The sequence below is a fragment of the Grampus griseus genome (genome assembly GCF_964374135.1).
Source record: "Grampus griseus genome assembly, chromosome: 2".
Taxonomy (NCBI): domain Eukaryota; kingdom Metazoa; phylum Chordata; class Mammalia; order Artiodactyla; family Delphinidae; genus Grampus; species Grampus griseus.
The window spans coordinates 127,554,388-127,578,777 of NC_139018.1; the positions used below are offsets into that span (position 1 = coordinate 127,554,388).

The 24,390-nt window shown below is 45.6% G+C and overlaps 1 protein-coding gene across 2 annotated transcripts in view; it reads left to right on the top strand.

Moving 5' to 3' along the window:
* IGF1R (insulin like growth factor 1 receptor) overlaps positions 1–24,390 on the top strand; it is a 299,224-nt gene that overhangs the window by 39,797 nt on the left and 235,037 nt on the right. For both annotated transcript variants that reach the window (XM_082647870.1, XM_082647871.1), the window contains exon 2: positions 18,776–19,321. In XM_082647870.1, coding sequence (XP_082503996.1) covers positions 18,776–19,321 — 546 coding nt within the window. The remainder of the gene's footprint in view (positions 1–18,775; positions 19,322–24,390) is intronic.

The window sequence follows — 24,390 nt, forward strand, 5'->3', positions numbered from 1 at the left end:
AGAACTGAGATAAAAGTGGGTATGTGATTTCATGGGAACACAGGGGCTGATGAGTGGCAGTTGTCTGATGGAGTTGAAATCCTGCGTTCCGAATCTGTGAGCTCCGCCTATGTCCTCCAAGGAAAACTTTGCCTGTGCAGGAAGAGTTCTCGGAGTTCGACGAAAGTGTATTTTCTCTCTTTATTTTTTCGCCATGGTTTGTGAACAAAAACAAGAATTTGACGTTCTGCAGTGGAATTAACTTGTGGCAGCAATATATGCTTTTCCGTGGGATAAGAGGTCAGAAACGATAGCAGTTTCCCCCCAAGGCAGGGTTTTCATCCCTTTACACGTGGGTTGAGGTATCTGTAAGGCTCTTATGTGAGGGGTCGGGGCTTTGGGGTTGACAGAGGTGTCCACCCTCTGAGCTTGGTCAGATGGCTCTCGAGGTGCACAGGCTGTAGAAGGGCCTCTCTTCTGGTCTCAGGTTCCGGGCAGTAGCATCCTTGCCAGCCTTGCAGTATCACTAAAAAGGAATTTTCTGCTCAGAATCATGTGAGGGAATCCATATGTAAGCCCCAGCTCTGGCCCCTATAGTGACGAACCGATCCCAGGTGGGTCATTTGTTGGTCAGTGTCCTCGGCTGTAAACAGGGCAGATATCACCCCCACAGAGTTACTAGCAGTCGGTGAAATCAAGCTTATAAAATCTCTGAAATGTGCAGGTCCACAGAAATCTTTGTCACCTCTTTAGGCAGCCCATTCTGACTTCAGATAAATCCTATTGTGTGTTCTTATATGGAACCCAAAGCCTTTGCCCTGTGTTGATTCTACATTCTGTGTTCCCGTTCCCCATCAGCTTCACATAGAACCCAGCCAGCCCTCCTTCCTGTGGACCTGCGAATGCTCGTTTTCTGCAGCTGTTACCTATGAGATGGATTTCAGGTCCCTCTTCCTCCTGGCTGTCACTTGGATCCTCTCCCATTTTCTCTCTTCTCTTCTAAAGTGTGGAGACAGAAACCTAGTTTTGGGGACCTCTCCTCTCCTCTTACTTTACAAAGCCTCCCCGAGTATAGTCTAAGGCTGGCTGACTTTTTTTTTGGCAGCCAAAACGCCCCATCGTCACATACAGAAATTGTATCCAGTTAAATCTCCTAAGTCTTTTTCACACCTCCTACATTTGTGCATTTCTTTTTTTGCATCCAAGTGTCCAAATAACATTATTTCCTCTATTGCAATTCCAATCTGTTGATCTTTTTATCTCATGACTCTGTCATCCAATGTATTTGCCATCTCTCCAAGAAACTTGTCATCCTTGAATTTGATAAACATTTTATCTGTGCCATCGTTCAAGTAATTGATAAAGATGTGGAAACATACAGAAAGAGCCTCGTGGCCTTCCACTAGAGACCTTCTTTGTGCCATTCATGAGTCAGCACATCGGAGGGTGAATTGTGCATTTACGAAGCTATTCAAATGTAGTTCGTATTGTTTCACCTTGTTGACGAGGGTATGATGAAATTTTAACACGGCACTGTAGATGAAGTCTTGTGCCCCCGAAGTCTACCAATTTAAAGTCCTCAGGCCAAGAAGGAAAAATAAATCCAAATTTCCAAGTCATTGTGGTTTATGATGGTTTATGGTTTATGATCCATGGCTTCACTTTGCAGCAGTGTTTTTCTTCTGTTTCTGCCTTTGGTTGATAATACGAGAGTACAGGGAGGGAATGTTACTATGGTGGCTTGGGTGTTGGGCTGTTATCTGGAGCAGAGTGGGATTGAACTGCTTGGGAGAAAGGCATTTAACTGATCTTTTGGGGAGCCAAGGTCTGGGAGGGCACTGGTTTAGGATGTCCACTCCTGGCAGGATGCAGGGAGTGTCTTCCTGGAGGCTGCTGGCTAGGCAGCCATGGCATGGATAGAGATATTTTGAATGCAGAGCGTACCAGGCCTCGGTAAAGTTGCAGCATCGCTCAGTGAAGGAGTCAAGGATGCGATTGGCCTCCAGTTGCTTGGATAAGCACACAGTGGAAGAAATACCTGTCCCTTGGAGAGGAGGTGAATCTGGAGGTGTTAGAGCAGCATAATAAATGCCGAAGCTGTAGAAAATACAAAGGCCTTGGCAAAAGTGGGAGTGAGGACTTAAGGGCAGGAGCTGCGGCAAGGGGACAGGCTGGAGCGTGACGGAATTTTCTCGTGCTCACCTCACCACATTTTACAAGGCAAGAGCTGCGTGGAGGTACGACTGTATCTGGCTATAGGAAATGACCTGGGAACAGCAAAAGTTAGAAAATTGATAAACTAGTGTGAGAATTCTGCCCTTGAATCACATCTGACGGAGAGGTCAGCCACAGTCTAGTTGGCAGGGGTGGGGCCTTGCAAGTGGGTTTTTTAGCTTCTTCCCACTTCGTATAGAGGTGTCTGCAGGTGCCCACCTGTCTGACCACTTAATACCTGCCTTGTGTGCTCAGAGCCCATTTTCATGGAGAGTCTGTGCAGGACTCTTATGAGGCCCCTGATTTGTGCCCTGAGGTCTCTGGTTGTACTGGGTGCAGCCCCCCCTGTTATGCCTGGCCTGGCAGCTTATTTCTAAATGCCCCACCCATCTGTGGCAGAGCTGCTTTTCTTCCCACTGGGTTCTCTTTGGTCATGGGTGGTGGATGGGCTGTGTGGCCTGCCTTTAGCTGTTCATTTACACTTGTGTGACCCATGAGGGCCAGAATAAAAACAGTGAAAATTCTCCCCTATGCTTTTAAAAAATTGTGCTTTTAAAAAATTTAATATGTGTACACATATTAAAAAATATGTGTACAAATACACATAGCATAGAATTTACCATCTTAACTGTTTTTAAGTGTACAGTCATGTTAGGGTTGTACAACCAATCTCCAGAACTTTCTTCATCTTGAAAAGCTGAAACTGTACTCATTAAACAACTCTCCATTCCCCCCTACCCCCACCATTCTATTTTCTGCCTCTTTGAACTTGACTGGTGTATGTGGTGGGATCATACAGTATTTGTTCTTTTGTGGTTGGCTAATTTCCACTCGGCATCATGCCCTTAGGGTTCATCCATGTTGTAGCAGGTGTCAGAATTTTCTTTCTTTTTAAGACTGAATGCTGTTTCATTGTATGGACAGACCACATTTTATTTATCCATCCATCTGTTAATGGACACTTGGGTTGCTTCCACCTTTTGGCTGTTGGGAACAATGCTGCTATGGACATGGGCATATAATCCTCTATACTTTGGTTTGGTTACTGACCACTGCCAGAATGACCATTCCCAAACTCCATATTTTTATGATATGCCCAGACCCCTCAGTGGTTGCACTTTTCCATTGCCTTATGAGTGCTGGGACGCTGGCTCCCACTGGGGTTTCCCTTGGCTGCTTTAGTGCCTTCTGTTCCAGGCTTCCCTTTGCCCCCCTGCTCTCCCTCAGACCTCTCCCTCCCCTTTCTCCTCTGTTTAGATCTCTGCTGCCCCTGCCCACCCCCCCCCCGCCCCCTCCCCGGCCCTGGGCCCAGCTCCATGTGGTCCCTGCTGAAGTCAACAGGTGGACCACACTTCTTTCTTGGAGCCCCTGCTGTGTGTAGCTTGCGGTGAGCGCTTGCTTGCTTTTAATGGGATAACTCCCTCTCTGGGCATCTGAGCTGGGTGTCCTGTTATGTTTTGTGTGATGGTTCTCTGTAGCAGGTATGCGTTGGCTCCTCGGGCATCCATGGGGTGTTAACGTTTGTCTGAGTGTGCATCCAGCCCGCGGTGCTGGCTGTGTGAGGGTCACTGCAGGCGAGCCCTGGGCGCTGCCCTGGGGGGCACGGAGTGTGTGGTTTTAGAGCCCATCAGGACTGGCTGCTCCGTGAAGGCAGGAGTGTGTTGGTTTTGTTCACTGCCGACTTCCCAGAACCTGGAAAGTACACGTTAGCACTTGGGAGGTGTTTTATAAGTATTTGTTGGAAGAATGAATACATCTAGTCCCGTACCCTCATCTGAATCAGGAGGAAACCGAGGCACGGCAGTGAAGGACCAATCTCAGGCCAAGTGGTGGTTGGTTGGAGATGGAACCAAGAGTTATCTGGTCCCTGAAGACCGACCTGGTGCCCCTCCCCTCCATCAAAGGCCCCCAATCATATTCAAAGCCTCAGCCATTCAAGGGCCTGACCTTTAACACCACATCCATGAAGAATCGCCTCAAAGTACAGGGGGGAACAGATACGTGGGGTTTCCGCACTGATTATCAGCTTGTTTAGATAATTGGCTAATTGAAAGAGTACAGGTCACTCAAGGGAACTGGAGCATCGTAGAGCCAAGTAAAATACTTTTTAAATGAGTATGTGAATTCTAAGTGCAATGATACGTGTTCTACAAAAGCCAGTGAGATAGAATGGGGGCCACAGGGGCGACTTTTATTTTAGAAGACTTGCCTGTTTCTGAGTAGAAAATCCAAAGTCATAAGGAAGAGGGAAGAGAAGGCAGACGAAACACATTTTCCAGGTCAGGCTGCAGCAGGTCTGCTTGCCTCTCTTTGATCCTACTGTATACCTCCTGCAGGGCGTGAGCCCCATAGCGCCATCCACTGGCTGCACGGATTCAGGGTTCGGAGGCTGACGCGCTCTCACACCTGCACTGTGGTGTGCCTGGTTAGCGGTGAGGCTCCCACAGGGCCCGTGGGGGCCTGAGCAGGTGGCTATAACCAAGGGAGTCTAGTCCCCGTGTGCTGCTTCATCAAAAAGGCAACCAGCCGTCAGAACTGGAAATAAGTAGAAAGGATGGGAGGCTTTCATAAAGGCGCTTTTGAAATACAGAGACTTAGAAAGAATATTGGGCTTTCGATATTTTAAGATCAGAAAGGGATTTGGAGTAACCGCCAGAGCAGGCAAAGTTGTTTTTAATGAAGACCCAGGAAAACAGTTGGTGCGCCTCCGTTGAAACAAATACAGCTTCCTTCTTTACCAATCTGTCTGGCCCCAGGTGCTGTATGTGATGGGGACGCTGGGGCTTGTGTTCCCTACAGCCTTTGAATTAATTCCCGGTAAGTTTCCATTTCTTCATTGGCAGGCAGGATGTAAACATCTCACTTGTCTTTGTAAGTTCTGTGCCACATTGTAGCACTCTGTTTTCAAGTTCAGAGCCTTCAGGACTACATATTATATGTGCATGGGTTTTTAGGTTGTGTATAGTAGACATGGCTCTTATTTGGGGCAGTGAACTTGTTCACTACACATTGAAAATTACACTTGATTTTTAATTTCTGTCCCCACAGTCACCTGTGTAACGCAATCCCTTACATTCTTAAGATGGCCTTTAGTTACTTAATGTGTCAGGTGGCCGGACTGCAGTCTGTGTAAAATATAAATGTACATACACAACGTAAATACATCCTCATTGATACAGAAAGATAAAAAGGCTTAACATGAATTGTGTCTGTTTACATTTACACAGAAAATTCTACTTTAACAAACTTGGGAGTATCAGTAGTGTTTGTTATCACAACATTGTCTTTTTTTCCCCATCTCTGATTTTTTTTTTTTTTTTTTTTGCGGTACGAGGGCCTCTCACTGTTGTGGCCTCTCCCGTTGCGGAGCACAGGCTCCAGATGTGCAGGCTCAGCGGCCATGGCTCATGGGCCTAGCCGCTCTGCGGCATGTGGGATCTTCCCGGACCGGGGCATGAACCTGTGTCCCCTGCATCGGCAGGCAGACTCTCAACCACTGCGCCACCAGGGAAGCCCCATCTCTGACTTTTTGGTTAGTTGTAGTCTACAGAGGAGAAGCTGGTAGAAAGAAACCCATGCCCTGCCTTCCCTGAGTACAATAGAGGGTGTGCTGAGACCTTTACTCAGGGAAGGGGCCACAGACTGAACAGCCACGGGTGGACTGGGGGGCACTAGGGACACTCCAACTCCACCACCTTTTCCTTCTGCTTTGCTGTGCTTCCTACATTGTGTCTGTGGGATGCTTGGGGATTTTCTGGTGAAGATCACATTAAGAACTACAGGTGCACAGGCTTTTCCTGCATCACATAGCAAATGCAGTGGGCAGGGAGGGTAGTGACAGGTAAGGGGGGGGTTAAAGTATTATTTTCTGGGGCAGTGGTTCTCAAAGGGTGGTACCCAGGCCAGCAGGATCAGCATCACCCAGGCACTTACTAGAAATGCAAGTCCTCAGGCCCCTGTGTTCTGTGTTTTACCAAGCCCTCCAGGTGGTTCTGATGCATGCTCACGATTTTGAAGACTGTCCTTCAACCTGCAAAATGAAATTGACCTACTGAGCGCTTGTCTCAGTCTGCTTTCTAGCATCTGCCCTGCTGTTACCCTTGTTCTTTCCCTGTCACACAGGCTGTACCCCTGGGGTTCCCCTGAACTGCCACCAGCCACCTCCAGGTATGTGCCCCCCTTCCCCGCTCCCTGCCTGCCTTTCTGGCAAGACCCTGCTCATCTTTCAGGTCATCCTCCGGGATCCCTTCCTCTGAGAAGGCTTCCTGATCTCCCCAGAGGTGGGGTGTCATGGGCCCCCTTCTTTGCGGTTCCTGAGCCCTGTTCATTGACTATTAAAACTTCTGTTCTACTTTCCACTGGCTTGAGAGGTGGTTGCTATGTCTCCTTGCACAAAACTCAGCTATACATGAATCCTCTCCTAATCTCTTGAATCTGTTTGGCTTTCATAGAGTGATAGCGTCTAGAGGGAGTTTTGCAGTACTAAGTGATTGGTTCCAAAGAGTTAATTTTAAGGGAAATAAGGAACGCTTATCCTGGGCCGATGGCCAAGACATCGGTTTTGTTATGTCGTGTTTTACCACCAGAACCAGAGATGACAACTGGTTCACGAATATGTTTTTCTTCCATTATTTGCCTGTAGACCTGCAGGAAAGTGATGCTAATTATGCTTCCCGATGTCTTTTATTTCCAAGTACAGCGAAGACTGTCCCATGTCCCATATTTTTAAAGAAGAGTTGATCAAAGTGGAGAACATTTTAATTAGATAACTACCTCTGCTATTCTTTAATGGAATTGGTGTCAGAAGGCTAACCCACAGTTTTGCTCATTTCCCCCCTTTTTTATATATTAGTAATATTTAGATGGGGACAACACTATGGATGAATGTTTTTATTAATGTTTAATTTATGTAGTAATATTGCCTCAAGCCTATTACCGTCGATAGGAACACAAAAGCCCTTATCTGATTCTGTGACAGCCTCTGTGTGGTAGGTATGAACAGCCCATTTTGCAGGTGTGGAAAATGAGGCTTAGAGACGGGAGGGATGTGAACCGTTGAGGTCAGGAGCCAGGCAATAGCACTCCAGCGCTTGGACCTGAGTCACCCCATTTTTCTTTTTCTAGGATCCAAGATTGTGTTTAATATTGAGCATATGATAGAGTTGTAATTGAATTTCTTGTATATTTGCTCTTCCAAATACTTAGATACACAGCTTTTGGGGGGCTTCTCAATAAATGCTTTTCATTAGCCCTTCTTATATTAGCAGTTCTTAGGGATTTATTTTCCAAAGATGTGTAGTTTGTTTATGCCATTCACTCAAGTCCCTGGAACAGAAATTCTGCCTTTTTGATGTTTTAAAAATACCTAGGAATTTGGGGGGAATAGTATTTCTTTCAATGGAAAGACTATTTAAAATGGTCTTTGGGGGGAAGTGCCTTCTACCCCACCCCCTTGCCGGCCCAGGCCCCCATCCTTACCTTCCAGCTGTGCTCTTTCCCTCTGCTTCCTGCTTGCCTTCAATTCCATGAGCTTCGATGATTATTTCTTTACAGGCCAGCCTGCGATCTCACATGCCAGTGCCTTTTCTAAGGTTTGCGAGTTCTTTGGCTCTCTGTTGCTTTGAAAAGGGAGAAGCGGTGTTTTACAATTTCCTTTTAATCACCAATGAGTAGTAGCAAGGGTATGCCTTTCCTTCCTACACTGTGTGGAATACTCACTCCCTCAAAGCTTGTATTATTTCGCGGCATAAATGAAGCATCCTGTATTCTCTTTCCTGTTTGTGGCTTGTGCCTTCCGAGCACTGTGCTATCATTAATGGTCCAACTGGGTTTTCCCTCTTCAGTTCCTATCACAAAACACCCCGAAGACTGACAGTGTCACTGATGGAATCCAAAATGGCTGGCGGTCGGGTCCTGCCTTGCACTTTGTGGCTTCGGCTTGTCTTTTCTTCAGGAATAAGTGGGTAGTTTCTTCCTACTTTTCTTCTATAAATGGGGAAAAAGTGTCCAGTGTGGAGGCACCTCTTTTGTTTGAAGAAGCTGTTGGTTCTGGCCCTGTAGTGTGGCCTCTGTGAATGGAATGGTCTATACTGGCTATGGAGGGGAGCCAGGAGGCAGAGTAAAAGGGATTCTTCCCTAGTGTCTGTTTTGGTGGCCATAGAAAACTTAAGCAAACTTTAGTTTTGTGTCTTTATGCTCTTTCCCTGGGTACTGAATTTTCTGGTCTATTGGAGAGGATAGCAAACATTTATTGATGCTAACACTTGCTAGTATCATCAATATATGAATATCAATATGAATACAACAATAATAGATTGCATCCAGGTACTCCTCTATAAAAACTTCTGTTTACTATTTAGGAGGAAACTAATATACTTAATTTACAATAGCATGGAAGGAATATGAATGTTTAGACTGGGCATAGGAAGGAATAAATAGTACAAAAGAAAAAAAAAGACTTTCTCATTGAGTCATTGGCCTGAAGCTGGGTCGTATGTCTTGATTTGGAGAGTCCTCTGGGGGCAGATACCTGATGGAGACCTTGTTCTCTCCATTTCACCTCAGGAAAGGGGAGCAGGAGTGGGAAGCAGGATACAAGGCTTCCTTGGCCCCAGTCGGGCAGCACATCTTTCCTGCAGCTGCCGTGTGCCCGACGTTAGGCCTGGGAGAAAAAGCAGTAAACAAACAGGGCAGAGCCTGTGCTTTCAGTGGGGGTAATAGACACTGATCGCTCAGCTAAACACATCCGTTCAGGTATTGACATTTTTCAGACATGAAAAGTGCTCTGAAATCGATGAAATGGAGAAATGAGGGAGGGAGAGGCAGTAGGGGAGTGCTGGTGAAGCTAGGGTGTTTGGGCAAAGCTCTGAGGAGGTGACATTTGAATGCAGAGCCTCATGATGGGAATGAGGCAGACATGTGACAGGAGGTGGACCCCAGACAGCAGGGCATGAAGGAAGGCACTTGGGGGCCTAAGCGCACTGAGTGAGAACATACTAGAGAAGAGGTAGAAGGAGGCCTGGGTGGTGCGGGCTGGATAGCGGGCTGTCGCTGTTGTCCAGGCTGGAGATGACGGTGGCTCAGGTCAGAGTGAGAGCGGTGGACGGAGACAGGTGGATGTGGAGAAAGGCACTTGCTGTGCGTGTGTGTTAATGATGTGTGGACTGTGCACAGCTGCTGTTTCAGGCGCCGGAGATAGAATTGTGAGCCAAATAGAAAATCACTTCCTGTCCCCCTGGAGCTGATGTCGCAGTGGGAGTGGTCAGCGTGAGAAGAAAGGCCAGGGCTTGGTCCTGAGGAGGGTGGACACGCCCTGGGGGGGGGAGTGGATGGCGTGGTCAAAGAGCTGTGGTGGGAAGAACATCTGAGATTCCCACAGGCTTGGGAGCTGGAGCCAGGAGGACCGTTTTTCTCAGCTTTACTGAGATGATATTGACATTAAAATATGACATAAACATAAGTTTAAGGTGTATGGTGTGGTGATTAGTTACATGGCAAAATGATCACCAACATAAGGTCAGTTAACACCTCCATCCCCTCACAAAAATACGATTTCTGCACATCTGTGGTTTTAACGCTTAAGATCTACTCTCTTAACAGCTTTCAAGTATATAGTTCAGTATTGTTCATTATGGTCACCAAGCTGTGTATTCGCTCCTCCAGTCCTATTGGGGAGTTTATACCCTTGGACCAACATCTCCCCTGGCCCCTGGCAACCACCATTCTAGTCTATTTCTATGGGTTTGGCTTTTTTAGATTCCACATATAAGTGAGAACATAGTGTTTGCCTTTCTCTGTTTGACATTTCAATAAGCATGAGGCCCAAGAGGATGTGTTGCTCCACTGGATACCATGTGGTATGGGGGGGAGAGGAGAATCAGGAATGACTCCTTGGTTTTTGATATGAGCAGTTCAGGGAATGGGAGTGTCAGTGACCAAATATGGAAGCTTGGGAGGCGGACTGAGGTGGGGGTGGGGGACATGAGTTATTAGATTCCTAAGTGGAGCCATGGAGTAGGCAGGTGGATTTTCAACTGCAGAGCTCAGAGCTCCGGGACCATGACACGCCACTGAGAATGAACCAGTGTAGGGGCGGCGCACGAAGCCTGTTGCCCACGTGAAATGACAGAGGCTGACATTTTAGAGGTCAGGTTGAAGAGGAAGGGTGGACAGTGGGTATGTGGGATCAGAGGGGCCTAGAGAAGGAGGCGAGGCCAGAAGACTCTGAAGAGGTCAAGTAAGATGAGGACTGGAACTGTCCTTGTTTTTCTTTTTTTTTTTTTTTTAACATCATTATCGGAGTATAATTGCTTTACAATGGTGTGCTAGTTTCTGCTGTACCACAAAGTGAATCAGCTATACATAAACATAAATCCCCATATCTCCTCCCTCTTGCGTCTTCCTTCCACCCTCGCTATCCCACCCCTCTAGATGGACACAAAGCACCGAGCAGATCTCCCTGTGCTATGCGGCTGCTTCCTACTAGCTATCTGTTTTACATTTGGTAGTGTACATATGTCCATGCCACTATCTACCTTCGTCCCATCTTACCCTTCCCCCTCCCGTGTCCTCAAGTCCATTCTCTACGCCTGCCTCTTTATTCCTGTCCTGCCCATAGGTTCTTCAGAACCATTTTTTTTTTTTTAGATTCCATATATATGTGTTAGCATACGGTATTTGTTTTTCTCTTTCTGACTACTTCACTCTGTATGACAGTCTCTAGGTCCATCCACTTGACTACAAATAATTCAGTTTCGTTTCTTTTTATGGCTGAGTAATATTCCATTGTATATATGTGCCCCATCTTCTTTATCCATTCATCTGTTGATGGATCCTTAGGTTGCTTCCATGTCCTGGCTATTGTAAATAGAGCTGCAATGAACATTGTGATACATGATTCTTTTTGAATTATGGTTTTCTCAGGGTATATGCCCAGTAGTGGGATCGCTGGGTCGTATGGTAGTTCTATTTTTAGTTTTTAAAGGAACCTCCATACTGTTCTCCATAGTGACGGTATCAATTTATATTCCCACCAACAGTGCAAGAGGGTTCCCTTTTCTCCGCACCCTTTCAGCATTTATTGTTCGTAGACTTTTTTTTTTTTTTTTTTTTTGCAGAACGCGGGCCTTTCACTGTTGTGGCCTCTCCTGCTGCGGAGCACAGGCTCTGGACGCGCAGGCTCAGCGGCCGTGGCTCACGGGCCTAGCCGCTCCGTGGCATGTGGGATCTTCCCGGACCGGGGCACGAACCCATGTCCCCTGCATCGGCAGGCGGACTCTCAACCACTGTGCCAGGGAAGCCCTGTTTGTAGACTTTTTGATGATGGCCATTCTGACCGGTGTGAGGTGATACCTCATTGTAGATTTGATTTGCATTTCTCTAATGATTAGTGATATTGAGCATCCTTTCATGTGTTTGTTGGCAGTCTGTATACCTTCTTTGGAGAAATGTCTAGATCTTCTGCCCATTTTTGGATTGGGTTGTTTGTTTTTTTGGTATTGTGCTGCATGAGCTGCCTATATATTTTGGAGATTAATCCTTTGTCAGTTGCTTCGTTTGCAAATATTTTCTCCCATTCTAAAGATTGTCTTTTCATCTTGTTTATGGTTTCCTTTGCTGTGCAAAAGCTTTGAAGTTTCATTAAGTCCCATTTGTTTATTTTTGTTTTTATTTCCATTTTTCTAGGAGGTGGGTTAAAAAGGATCTTGCTGTGATGTGTGTCATAGAGTGTTCTGCCTATGTTTTCCTCTAAGAGTTTTATAGTGTCTGGCCTTACATTTAGGTCTTTAATCCATTTTGAGTTTATTTTTGTGTATGGTGTTAGGAAGTGTTCTAATTTCATTCTTTTACATGTAGCCGTCCAGTTTTCCCAACACCACTTATTGAAGAGGCTGTCTTTTCTCCATTGTATACTCTTGCCTCCTTTATCAAATATAAGGTGACCATATGTGCATAGGTTTATCTCTGGGCTTTCTATCCTGTTCCATTGATCTCTGTTTCTGTTTTTGTGCCAGTACCATACTGTCTTGATTACTGTAGCTTTGTATTATAGTCTGAAGTCAGGGAGCCTGATTCATCCAGCTCCGTTTTTCGTTCTCAAGATTGCTTTGGTTATTGGGGTCTTTTGTGTTTCCATACAAATAGTGCAATTTTTTGTTCTAGTTCTGTGAAAAATGCCATTGGTAGTTTGATAGGGATTGCATTGAATCTATAGATTGCTTTGGTTAGTATAGTCATTTTCACAATGTTGATTCTTCCAATCCAAGAACATGGTATATCTCTCCATCTGTTTGTATCATCTTTAATTTCTTTCATCAGTGTCATAATTTTCTGCATACAGGTCTTTTCTCTCCTTAGGTAGGTTAATCCTAGGTATTTTATTCTTTTTGTTGCAATGGTAAATGGGAGTGTTTCCTTAATTTCTCTTTCAGATTTTTCATCATTAGTGTATAGGAATGCAAGAGATTTCTGTGCATTAATTTTATATCCTGCTACTTTACCAAATTCATTGATTAGCTCTAATAGTTTTCTGGTAGCATCTTTGGGATTCTGTATGTATAGTATCATGTCATCTGCGAACAGTGAGTTTTACTTCTTCTTTTCCATTTGGTTTCCTTTTATTTCTTTTTCTTCTCTGTTTGCTGTAGCTAAAACTTCCAAAACTGTGTTGAATAATGGTGGTGAGAGTGGGCAACTTTGTCTTGTTCCTGATCTTAAAGGAAATGGTTTCAGTTTTTCATCATTGAGAACCATGTTGGCTGTGGGTTTGTCATGTATGGCCTTTATTATGTTGAGGTAGTTTCCCTCTATGCCTACTTTTCTGCAGAGTTTTTATCATAAATGGGTGTTGAATTTTGTCGAAAGCTTTTTCCGCATCTCTTGAGATGATCATATAGTTTTTCTCCTTCAATTTGTTAATATGGTTTATCACATTGATTGATTTGCATATATTGAAGAATCCTTGCATTCCTGGGATTAACCCCACTTGATCGTGGTGTATGATCCTTTTAATGTGCTGCTGGTTTCTGTTTGCTAGTATTTTGTTTAGGGTTTTTGCATCTGTGCTCATCAGTGATATTGGCCTGTAGTTTTCTTTTTTTGTGACATCTTTGTCTGGTTTTGGTATCGGGTGATGGTGGCCTCATAGAATGAGTTTGGAGTGTTCCTCCCTCTGCTATATTTTGGAAGAGTTTGAGAAGGATAGGTGGTTAGCTCTCCTCTGAATGTTTCATAGAATTCTCCTGTGAAGCCATCTGGTCCTGGGTTTTGTTTGTTGGAAGATTTTTAATCACAGTTTCAATTTCAGTGCTTGTGATTGGTCTGTGTATATTTTCTATTTTTTCCTGCTTCAGTCTCGGAAGGTTGAGCTTTTGTACGAATTTGTCCATTTCTTCCAGGTTGTCCATTTTATTGGCATAGAGTTGCTTGTAGTAGTCTCTCATGATCCTTTGTATTTGTGCATTATCAGTTGTTACTTCTCCTTTTTCATTTCTAATTCTATTGATGTGAGTCTTCTCCCTTTTTTTCTGATGAGTCTGGCTAGTGGTTTATCAATTTTGTTTATCTTCTCAAAGAACCAGCTTTTAGTTTTGTTGATCTTAGCTACTCTTTCCTTCATTTCTTTTTCATTTGTTTCTGATCTGATCTTTATGATTTCTTTCCTTCTGCTAACTCTGGGGTTTTTTTGTTCTTCTTTCTCTAATTGCTTTAGGTGTAAGGTTAGGTTGTTTATTTGAGATGTTTCTTGTTTCTTGAGGTAGGATTGTATTGCTATAAACTTCCCTCTTAGAACTACTTTTGCTGCATCCCATAGGTTTTGAGTCATTGTGTTTTCATTGTCATTTGTCGAGGTATTTTTTGATTTCCTCTTTGATTTCTTCAGTGATGTCTTGGTTATTTAGTAGTGTATTGTTTAGCCTCCATGTGTTTGTATTTTTTACAGATTTTTTCCTGTTACTGATATGTAGTCTCATAGCGTTGTGGTCAGAAAAGATACTTCATACGATTTCAATTTTCTTAAATTTACCAAGGCTTGATTTGTGACCCAAGATATGATCTATTCTGGAGAATGTTCCATGAGCACTTGAGAAGACAGTGTATTCTGTTGTTTTTGGATGGAATGTCCTATAAATGTCAGTTAAATCCATCTTGTTTAATGTACCATTTAAAGCTTGTGTTTCCTTATTTATTTTCATTTTGGATGATCTGTCCATTGGTGAAAGTGGGGTGTTAAAGTCCCCTACTATGATTGTGTTACTGTCAATTTCCCCTTTTATGGCTGTTAGCATTTGCCTTAAGTATTAAGGTGCTCCTATGTTGGGTGCATAAATATTTACAATTGTTATATCTTCTTCTTGGATTGATCCCTTGATCATTATGTAGTGTCCTTCTTTGTCTCTTCTAATAGTCTTTATTTTAAAGTCTATTTTGTCTGATATGAGAATTGCTACTCCAGCTTTCTTTTGATTTCCATTTGCATGGAATATCTTTTTCCATCCCCTCACTTTCAGTTTGTATGTGTCCCTAGGTCTGAAGTGGGTGTCTTGTAGACAGCATATATACAGGTCTTGTTTTTGTATCCATTCAGCCAGTCTTTGTCTTTTGGTTGGAGCATTTAATCCATTTACATTTAAGGTAGGTATCGATATGTATGTTCCTGTTACCATATTCTTAATTGTTTTGGATTTGTTATTGTAGGTCTTTTCCTTCTCCTGTGTTTCCTGCCTAGAGAACTTCCTTTAGGATGTTCTGTAAAGCTGGTTTGGTGGTGCTGAATTCTCTTAGCTTTTGCTTCTCTGTAAAGGTTTTAATTTCTCTGTCGAATCTGAATGAGATCCTTGCTGGGTAGAGTAATGTTGGTTGTAGGTTTTACCCTTTCATCACTTTAAATATGTCCTGCCACTGCCTTCTGGCTTGCAGAGTTTCTGCTGAAAGTTCAGCTGTTAACCTTATTGGCATTCCCTTGTATGTTATTTGTTGCTTTTCCCTTGCTGCTTTTAATATTTTTTCTTTGTATTTAATTTTTGATAGTTCGATTAATATGTGTCTTGGCGTGTTTCTCCTGGATTTATTCTGTATGGGACTCTCTGTGCTTCCTGGACTTGATTGACTATTTCCTTTCCCATATTAGGGAAGTTTTCAACTATAATCTCTTCAAGTGTTTTCTCAGTCCCTTTCTTTTTCTCTTCTTCTTTGGGACCCCTATAATTCGAATGTTGGTGCATTTAATGTTGTCCTAGAGGTCTCTGAGACTGTCCTCAGTTCTTTTCATTCTTTTTTCTTTATTCTGTTCTGCAGTAGTTATTTCCACTATTTTAACTTCCAGGTCACGTATCTGTTTTTCTGCATCAGTTATTCTGCTATTGATTCCTTCTAGAGAATTTTTAATTTCATTTATTATATTGTTCATCATTGTTTGCTCTTTAGTTTTTCTAATCCTTGTTAAACGTTTCTTGTATTTTCTCCATTCTATTTCCAAGATTTTGGATCACCTTTACTATCATTATTCTGAATTCTTTTTCAGGTAGACTGCTGATTTCCTCTTCATTTGTTAGGTCTGGTCGGTTTTTATCTTGCTCCTTCATCTGCTGTGTGTTTTTCTGTCTTCTCATTGTGCTTAACTTACTGTGTTTGGGGTCTCTTTTCTGCAGGCTGCAGGTTCATAGTTCTCGTTATTTTTGGTGTCTGCTCCCAGTGGGTAAGGTTGGTTCAGTGGGCTGTGTAGGCTTCCTGGTGGAGGAGACTGGTGCCTGTGTTCTGGTGGATGAGACTGGATCTTGTCTTTCTGGTGGGCAGGACCACGTCCGGTGGTGTGTTTTGGGGTGTCTGTGAACTTATTATGATTTTAGGCAGCCTCTCTGCTAATGTGTGGGGTTGTGTTCCTGTCTTGCTAGTTGTTTGGCATAGGGTGTCCGGCACTGTAGCTTGCTGGTCATTGAGTGGAACTGGGTCTTCGCTTCAAGATGGAGATCTGTGAGAGAGCTTTCACCGTTTTTTATTACGTGGGGCTGGGAGGTCTCTGGTGAACTCGGCTCTACCACCTCAGAGGCTCAGGCCTGACAGCCGGCTGGAGCACCAAGACTGTGATTGTGGAGGCTTGGTGAATCCAAAATCTGATGTAGTAGGCCAGCAGGCCGGAGACTCTGGGAAGAGTTGCAGCCCAAACGAAGGCTGCCGGCAGAATCCCTGTCCTTGGTTTTGATAATGTCATTGGAGGCTTTGCTAAGCTATTTGGTATCATGACCAGGGCAGAAGGGTAGTTGGAGTGGGTTGGAGGTAACCGGTTGGTGAAGATGCTAAGAGATGGGACTGTCCAAGAACTATGTGAAGTTTGGCTGTGAAGGGGCTGGTGTGTTGTGTATGTGACCTTATGTGAAGTACTTGTCTCCTCAAATCGAATTCCTCACCTTCCGGCTGGTGATGGGATTACATAATGTGAGGTACTGTTGAGAGCATCGCAGGAAATGAAGCACACTGATGCATCCAGAGCTTCCAGCACAACCTCTTGCCTGACTGTGGATGTTCTCAGAGTGCTTGTTTCTCCCGTGCTCTTCTCTGTCTGAGAGGCTTCATTTTCCCATCAGTAAAAGGAGGAAATTAGGCCAAATGAAGTTTCCAGTTCTAGGTTCTCACACGTTGCCTGCTTCTCAGCCCAGGGGCTCCCCACTTCCCCCTCTCCCACTGCCTCTGTCCAGTTTCTGCCTGTGGCTGTAAGCCCCACTGGACTCTCTTCCCTTTTCCCACATCTACTCTGCTTTGATTCTGTCTTGCACTCGATCACCAGATTACTTCTCCAAAAAAAACCACAACACCTTGCTTAGCCTTCTCTCTCACCCAAGAGTCTTGAGAGGGGCCTCATTCCTGAGATGAATGTACCTGTCCCCACCTGTGATCCTTTATGACTTGAGCTGTGCTAGACTCACTTCTGCTCTCCTCTGCACCCCTGGCCATCAGATTGGCTGCCGCTTGAATGTATCTTGTTCTGCCTTTTCTCTGGCCTCTGGAATGTTATACCCAGTTTTAAATCCCACCTGTCCCTCAGGAGCTGGTGCGTGTGCAGTGCCCCTTGGTGCTGTGATACAAAGGACCATCTCTCTGCAGGAAGCTCCAAGGCTACTCCTGTCTGCCTTGCTTAGTTCCACTCACATCTAGAGTGGGCCTGCAATGTGCACACACCAACCACCTCCTGCTTCACCTGACAGTTGTTTATCACAGGTCTCAGCTCCCGCCTCCACCACGAGCCTCCTCTGAGGTTTCTTTGCATCTCCTGCAGTGCCATGCATGTTGGGTGCTTCACAAATTAACAAATTACATCAATCAAAAAACGTCACTTTGAGAAGCTGTAATGGAAGGTTTGGGGATTATTAAGTTTTAAGAGAGGATAGTAACCAAGGGTTTTTCTTTGTGTGTATGTTTAGAATTAAAAAAAAAAGTTTCCAGTATTGAGGCTGTTTTATCAAAAGCCTTTAAAATCTGCAGATGCCTTGGCCCAGCAATTCTACTTCTAGGGATTTGTCCTAAGAAAACAGTTTTGAATATCTGCAGAGAATGTCCACTGCAGTGTTGTTTATGATGTGAAAATATGGAGATAACCTAAATATCCAACAATAGGGGATTGGTTTAAAAAGAAAAGAACTCACGGTGCATATTCATATCCTAGAATTACTGTCTCCTTAAAATAATGATGTAGTAAGGCAATGACTTGGTAAAATGTTCATATGAAATGAAGGAAGTATGTTTGAAAACATATTATTGTCCGATTTCCTTTACCTTAAATTATAAAGAAAGGATAATTGGCATAGGTAGTGGTATCTTTGGATGTTGGGATTACTGATGATTTTTACTATCTTTTTGCTATCTGTTACCTAACCTTTCTGCAGGAAGCATACTTTCTTGATTAAGAAAACACTTTATTAAAGTTGGAATTGGATACCTCTTTTATTCATATAAATCACATATTCTTATCTTGCTGCTAAGTTAGCCTTTCTGTCTACACTCATGCAGTGTTGGGGAGAGCCCAAGGCCACCTGCCCATGTCAAATGGTGGTAGGAAACATGGGAGCGTGCTTCTTGGGGTCCCTACCTTCTAGGTCACAGTGACTGTTCTCCAGTGTATACTGCATGGTGTCCTTGAGGCTGGCTGCAGGAGTGAGTCGTTGTCCCTTGGCTCCTGAGCTCTGTGTTCAGGTGCAGGGCACTGACGCTCTGCAGCAGGGGTGGGGAATGTGCAGCCTGGCAGCTGTGCAGTCAGGCCTGGGTTGCAACCTTGACCCTCCCCTGTGCTCCTGTGCGGCCCTGGGCTTTAAGCTGTGGTTTGCACATTGGTGGGATGGGGATGGCACCTCCGGTGACAGTGAGTGTGTTGCACAGCATCTGGCCCAGACTGGGCACTTCCCCAAGGACGGCTGGCTGCTGAGCTCCCCAGATAGCCCACCTGCAGCCACTCCTAAATGGGGTCTTATTTCTTTAATAATAATATAGGTTTCCTGGAAACTGGTCATGTTATGGGTTGGGAAATAGTTTTTAAAAAGTGGTTTCCTTGTAACTGAGACCTGTCCCGCCCTCCCCTCTTGTCTCCCTGCAGTCTGTGGGCCAGGCATCGACATCCGCAACGACTACCAGCAGCTGAAGCGGCTGGAGAACTGCACGGTGATCGAGGGCTACCTCCACATCCTGCTCATTTCCAAGGCTGAGGACTACCGCAGCTACCGCTTCCCCAAGCTCACGGTCATCACTGAGTACCTGCTGCTGTTCCGCGTGGCCGGCCTCGAGAGCCTCGGTGACCTCTTCCCCAACCTCACAGTCATCCGTGGCTGGAAGCTCTTCTACAACTACGCCCTGGTCATCTTCGAGATGACCAACCTCAAGGATATTGGGCTCTACAACCTGCGAAACATTACCCGTGGGGCCATCCGGATCGAGAAGAATGCTGACCTCTGCTACCTCTCCACGGTGGACTGGTCCCTAATCCTGGATGCCGTGTCCAATAACTACATCGTGGGGAATAAACCCCCAAAGGAGTGTGGGGACCTGTGCCCGGGGACGATGGAGGAGAAGCCGCTGTGTGAGAAGACGACCATCAACAACGAGTACAACTACCGCTGCTGGACCACGAACCGCTGTCAGAAAAGTAAGATGAGGATATGACCGTGGCTCCCCTCCTGCTTCTCTCTACCCCCCTCCCCCGCCCTCCCTCCTCTTCTGAATGCGTGGTTCCGACGGGTGGGTACGGCTGTATTGCAATTAGGATGTGGGGTCTTGAGGGGCTTCCTTTTGCATCTGGGAACTGGTAGGTGCAGGACTGTGGCCTGGCTGCAGGCCATCCCGGCTTCTGTCAGACCATTCCAGTCACACACTAGAAACCGTCACTGCACTCCTGGGCTAGAGGCTTGAGGAACTGCTGCTTTGAATTTCTGATGAGAAGGGTGACCTGGTGTGCTTGAAAGTGCCTAAGCCCTGGCAGTCAGAGGCTGCATACGTATCAGCTCTTCCATCCTTTGCGTGAAAGGATGTTTTTTGGTAACGCAGGGCTTCCTTAGCGTGAGTACACCTGGAATATTGTGGAATAAAGGAAAGGTAAAGGCTAATTCACATCCTGTGAAAGTGGTGACCCGCACCCAGTCCTTGGTCCTTAATGATGACGTTACAGTGCTTGGGCATCCTGGTTTATGATGGAGCATCCTTGGAGCACCACCCCAAGGCGGTGGGGGCAGGGGAACCCTGGACCAGTTTCTAGGAGTCCCAGGTTCAGGTCGACCTTGCAGGCTTTGTACACCCCAGGCTACTGCTTCCTTTCTTTTCTACCTCTTTCTTGAAGAATTGTGCAAATCTTGTGAATCACTTATTGAAAGAACTTTGCAATGTGTTTACTGGTCTTGGGGGTCAGGTGGTGGTATTTGGAAGATTCTCGTTTATTCATCTGCTGTGTGTGCTTATTTTCCTTTGAGTATAACTGAACTCTTGCCTGATTGTGATTGATACCTTGAGCGCCGGGTTGTTGGGTATTGAAATGTGACTCTGGGCCTTTGTCTTCTTGCTTTCAGCAATGTTTAGGTCTGTTGGCCAGGAGGGTTCCCCTCACTGGTTGGAAGGCAGTGTGGTAGCTATAAATAGCTGTTTAATGGTTGGCCCAGTTAGAGACCCAAGGAGCCCATGTACTGTAGCTAGTCACGGAGAGCCAAGAAATCCCAAATTGGTAGGCTTGCCTAAACCGTGATGCGTGTAAAATAAACAGACCAAAGGCCAGAGCCCACAGGTAACATTGTTTCAGTTCCCTGCCAGCCAGGGTGGAAGCAGAGAAAGGATGCTTGCTTTGAAGAGCACACGCTTTCCTGCCCTCTGTCATTGGATCAGCGGGTAGGTGAACACTGGTTCGGTAAGGGAGGGATCCCACTGGCTGAAACCAGGACCTTGAAGAGCTGAGAACACCATTGGGCCACTTGGAGAATCCCTTTTGGCTAAGGTTGGGGGAAATACTGTGCTGAAGTCATATTTGTGATTGATTAAAATAGTATCCTATCATTAGGTTACCTGCTAGTTCTGAGAAAACAACAAAAAATATGTTCAAGTAGTCTTGACATTTAAAACTTTTATTTTAAAAGAAAAAGCCATCATCAAAGGAGGTGTCATGTGTCGTGGAAAGATGTTGGATGTGGTATAAGAGGCCCGGGTGACCGTGGGCCAGCCAGCCATTCTGGGCTGTAGTTGGATATGTTTAGAATGTTCCATTGGGCAGCCCCATACTATTCCTTAGTGGTGATCACGTGTGTGTGCAAAACTGATTTGAAAACTCGTAAGGTCTGTACAAAAGGGAGGTGTTACATAAAAAGTCGTTAGGTGGGCACTTGTTCAGTGATTCAGTCGGTATATTTAGGTCTCACTATGGACTTTGGGCTGTTTCTGGCCAGCTGCTTGTTGAAGAAGCCTGGAGCAGGGGCGAGGCATGAGTTCTGGGCCCAAGTCTAGTAGCCGTGACTAGAAATGAGCAAGTAACTTAAACTTGGCTTGGCCCTCAGTTTCTTCATCTGCAAAATGTGATAGCCCCTTGCCTTCCCCATAGGGCTGTTGGAAGATTAGAAAGAGAAAGAGGAAGAGCTCCATGAGAAAGGACCAGGAGATGGAAATGGGGCCTTGGTGCTTCTACAACTGATGCTGATGGGCCTGCTGGCCAGACACCCTCTCCTCCAAGGCCACACCCTGCAGCCTTCTCCCAGGCCAGTGTCTCAGGCCTCCTGATGTTTTTCTGTGATTTCACAATGGAGTATTTACTTAAAATTAATAACAGCATTCAGGGAAATTGTCTCCCCTTCAGCTTGTCCTGAAAACTCAAGCGTTGGCAGGTTTCTTGGAGATTTTCTAGTTGAATCAGAACTCTTTCCCTTTGCATAGATTCCCTTCTGACCTGCTCTGTCCTGTGGAGTAGCCACTAGCCCCACGTCTTGTCGAGTACCTGAACTGCGGCCTATCCAAATTGAGATATTTTTAAGTGTAAAATACACACTGGATTTCAAAGTGTAGTATGGGGGAAAGAAAGTAAGATATTTCCTTAATATTTTGTATGTTGATTACATGTTAAAAATGATGCTTGAGATGAAGTAAAATACATTCCTATAATTTCACCTGTTTCTTTTTACTTTTTAATATGGCTTCTAGAAAATTTGAAATTGCAGATGTAGTTCGCATTCTAATTCTTTTGGAGAATGCTGCTTTAGATCATGCCGTCAAAGGCCCTGGGTTCTTGCCCGCATCATCTCTCTGGCTGAGCACTGCAGTGCTGTGGTGCTCCACAGCTCTCCAGCCAGAGAGCTTAGGAACGATTCAAGGAGCCAGGTGGAGGGCATTGAGTCCAAACAGAATGTCTGCCTTGGGGTCCACATTAGTCTTAAGATGGCCAGTTTAAAAGATTTAAGCATAGAAGAATCCCATTCTATTTTTCTTCCCAGGGCTGGCTACAGACGGAGGGGGAGCATCTGGAGAGATATGTCCAGTCAGGGATATGTGTGACATTTTTGACATAACGGAGAAACGCTCAGTTATGCAGTGCTGATAGGCAGTTTTCACCTGACGCTCTCCTTTAAACTCCCTCTGTAGATCCTGACTGCGGTGGCAGGCAACTGCGTCTACAGCCCCGCTAAGGAAATTACTACGCTGTGGGTTCTCTGCCCGCTTCTGTATTTCTCTGTTGTCTTACAATTTTGAGGGGTGGTTTTATGCAGGCTTGAGTTACTCATTCCTAGAAAGTGATTGACCCTTAGAAAAATGGAGTATGGCTTTTTCCTTCCATGACAGTGTAACTGGTGCCCCCTGAGATGCGACACCGTTGACTCCTTTATCCCTGCCTGCCAGCGTCACTGATTCTCCTCCTACCTGTGCAGCTGTCTCTTTTCTGGCTCCTCGTCCAGTCTTTAATAGCTGTTTTCCAGAGTAACATCCTGGGCCCTCTCTCCACTGTCCTGTTCCCCCAGAATATCTCACCCACTGCTTCAGCATCCTCCCATCTGCATCTGGCTTCCAAATACCATCTCCAGCTCTGACCTCTGTGTGAGCTCTCGACCCTGTCTGCTGTCATGACTGGACCCCCATGGGCGTTTCAGCATCTGGTGGTCTTCTCTGGCTCCTCATTTATAGCCCAGGGTTTTCCTTGTTTCCACTCCTGTGGGTAGTGTTCTTGTTCTCCAAGCTCCCATGTCGGACACTTGGGTACCATCTGGATGCTTCCTTCTCCAACCAGACACCAAGCCCTTTCCATCTGAAATGTTTCCCTAGTCTGCCTTCCTCTGCTCTCCCCGTGTTCGGTGACACGGCCTCTCCCCAGCCTTCTTGCCTCTCTGTCTCGGCCCAGTGACCTTCCCCACACGCATGCTGACCAAGAGGCTCCTGTCCCTAAAATCCTGTAGAGGAGCCTGTGAAACCCCATGAAGCAGGCTGTGCACCTGGCCTTGTGCCTTCAGGTCCTTGACCAGCTGGCCGCCCACTGCTGGAGGACTGCAGGGCTTTGTGGACTCCGGTGAGCCCTTCCTGAAGAGGAGAAGCCTGTCTGTGATGCTGAGTAAATTCTGGGCATATCTTCCAACGCTTGGCCAGCGTGGCTGTCCCCCCAGGGGTGAGCACGCACCTGCTTTGTGAAAGATTGATTGTCAGGAAAATACATTTTCCCCCTTGCGCAGAGAAGGGTGTGGAGTAACAGTCCTCAGCGAGCCAAAAGCCTCGAGGATTATGAAATGCGGATGTTTCCTGTGTAATTTTCATGGTCGTTGCTCCCAGGGAGTCACCCAGACCGTCCCCAGCTCATAACTGGCTGGGAGGGTCAACCATGGGTGGGAGCTCTTCTCTCCCCTGCCCCGGTCAGAATGATTCAAAGCCAAAGATGATGGAGAAGGGTGGGAACCATCTTGAAAGTTGAAGCTTGGCCTGGGGTGCTGTTCATTTATTCGCTGGAGGTCGGCCACGTCCACAGAGGGAATGGGGTGAACCTTCTCTGGGCACCTGTGCTTCTTTCCCCACCCAGTGTGTTGCCTAACTGTGTGTGGTGTTTGCTTGCGTTGGGGCTTTCTGGTACCTGATTTCAGGTATTACTGCTGAAGTTAGTCTCCAAGTACTTTGTAACCCGTCAGGGTGAACAGCTTGTGGTCCACTCGGATCACTATTTTGCCTGTGAGCAGGCCTGGTCTTTGCCAGGCAATCCACCAAGCCTGCAAGCCTGGCCGTGTTGGAAGTTGGCTTCGCTGGTGGTGCAGCCTTACTGCAATTAAAAAGGCATTGACTGGGAACAGCTGTCCCGGAGCTTGTTGCATTTCCTACTGCCTTCGAGATGAGAAACCAGAAAAATAGCAGAGCGGAGCCTTCAAGTGACAAGGCAGGAAATGGCTCCCTTTATTGACAAAAGGAACACATTATACTGCCGTCTCACTGATGGGGTCAGGGACTTCAAATGAAGGCAGGTGGTGTAAAAAAGATAATTCTACGTGTTTTCCCCCCAAACATGTTCTTCTGTTTTTGTTTATCGGACACTCCTCACAAGGGTGGTATTGGTGTGTGGGGCGGAATTGCACCCCTTCCTCATTTGCTTACAGATTGATATGTCAGGCCTGCCAGGTAAAAGTGGGGGGCTTGTTTAAGTTTTTGTAAATCACCTGCTGCATTGAGATGAGGTGGGGAGACAGTTTCTCTGCCCTGAGACCCCATGCATTATTTCATCCT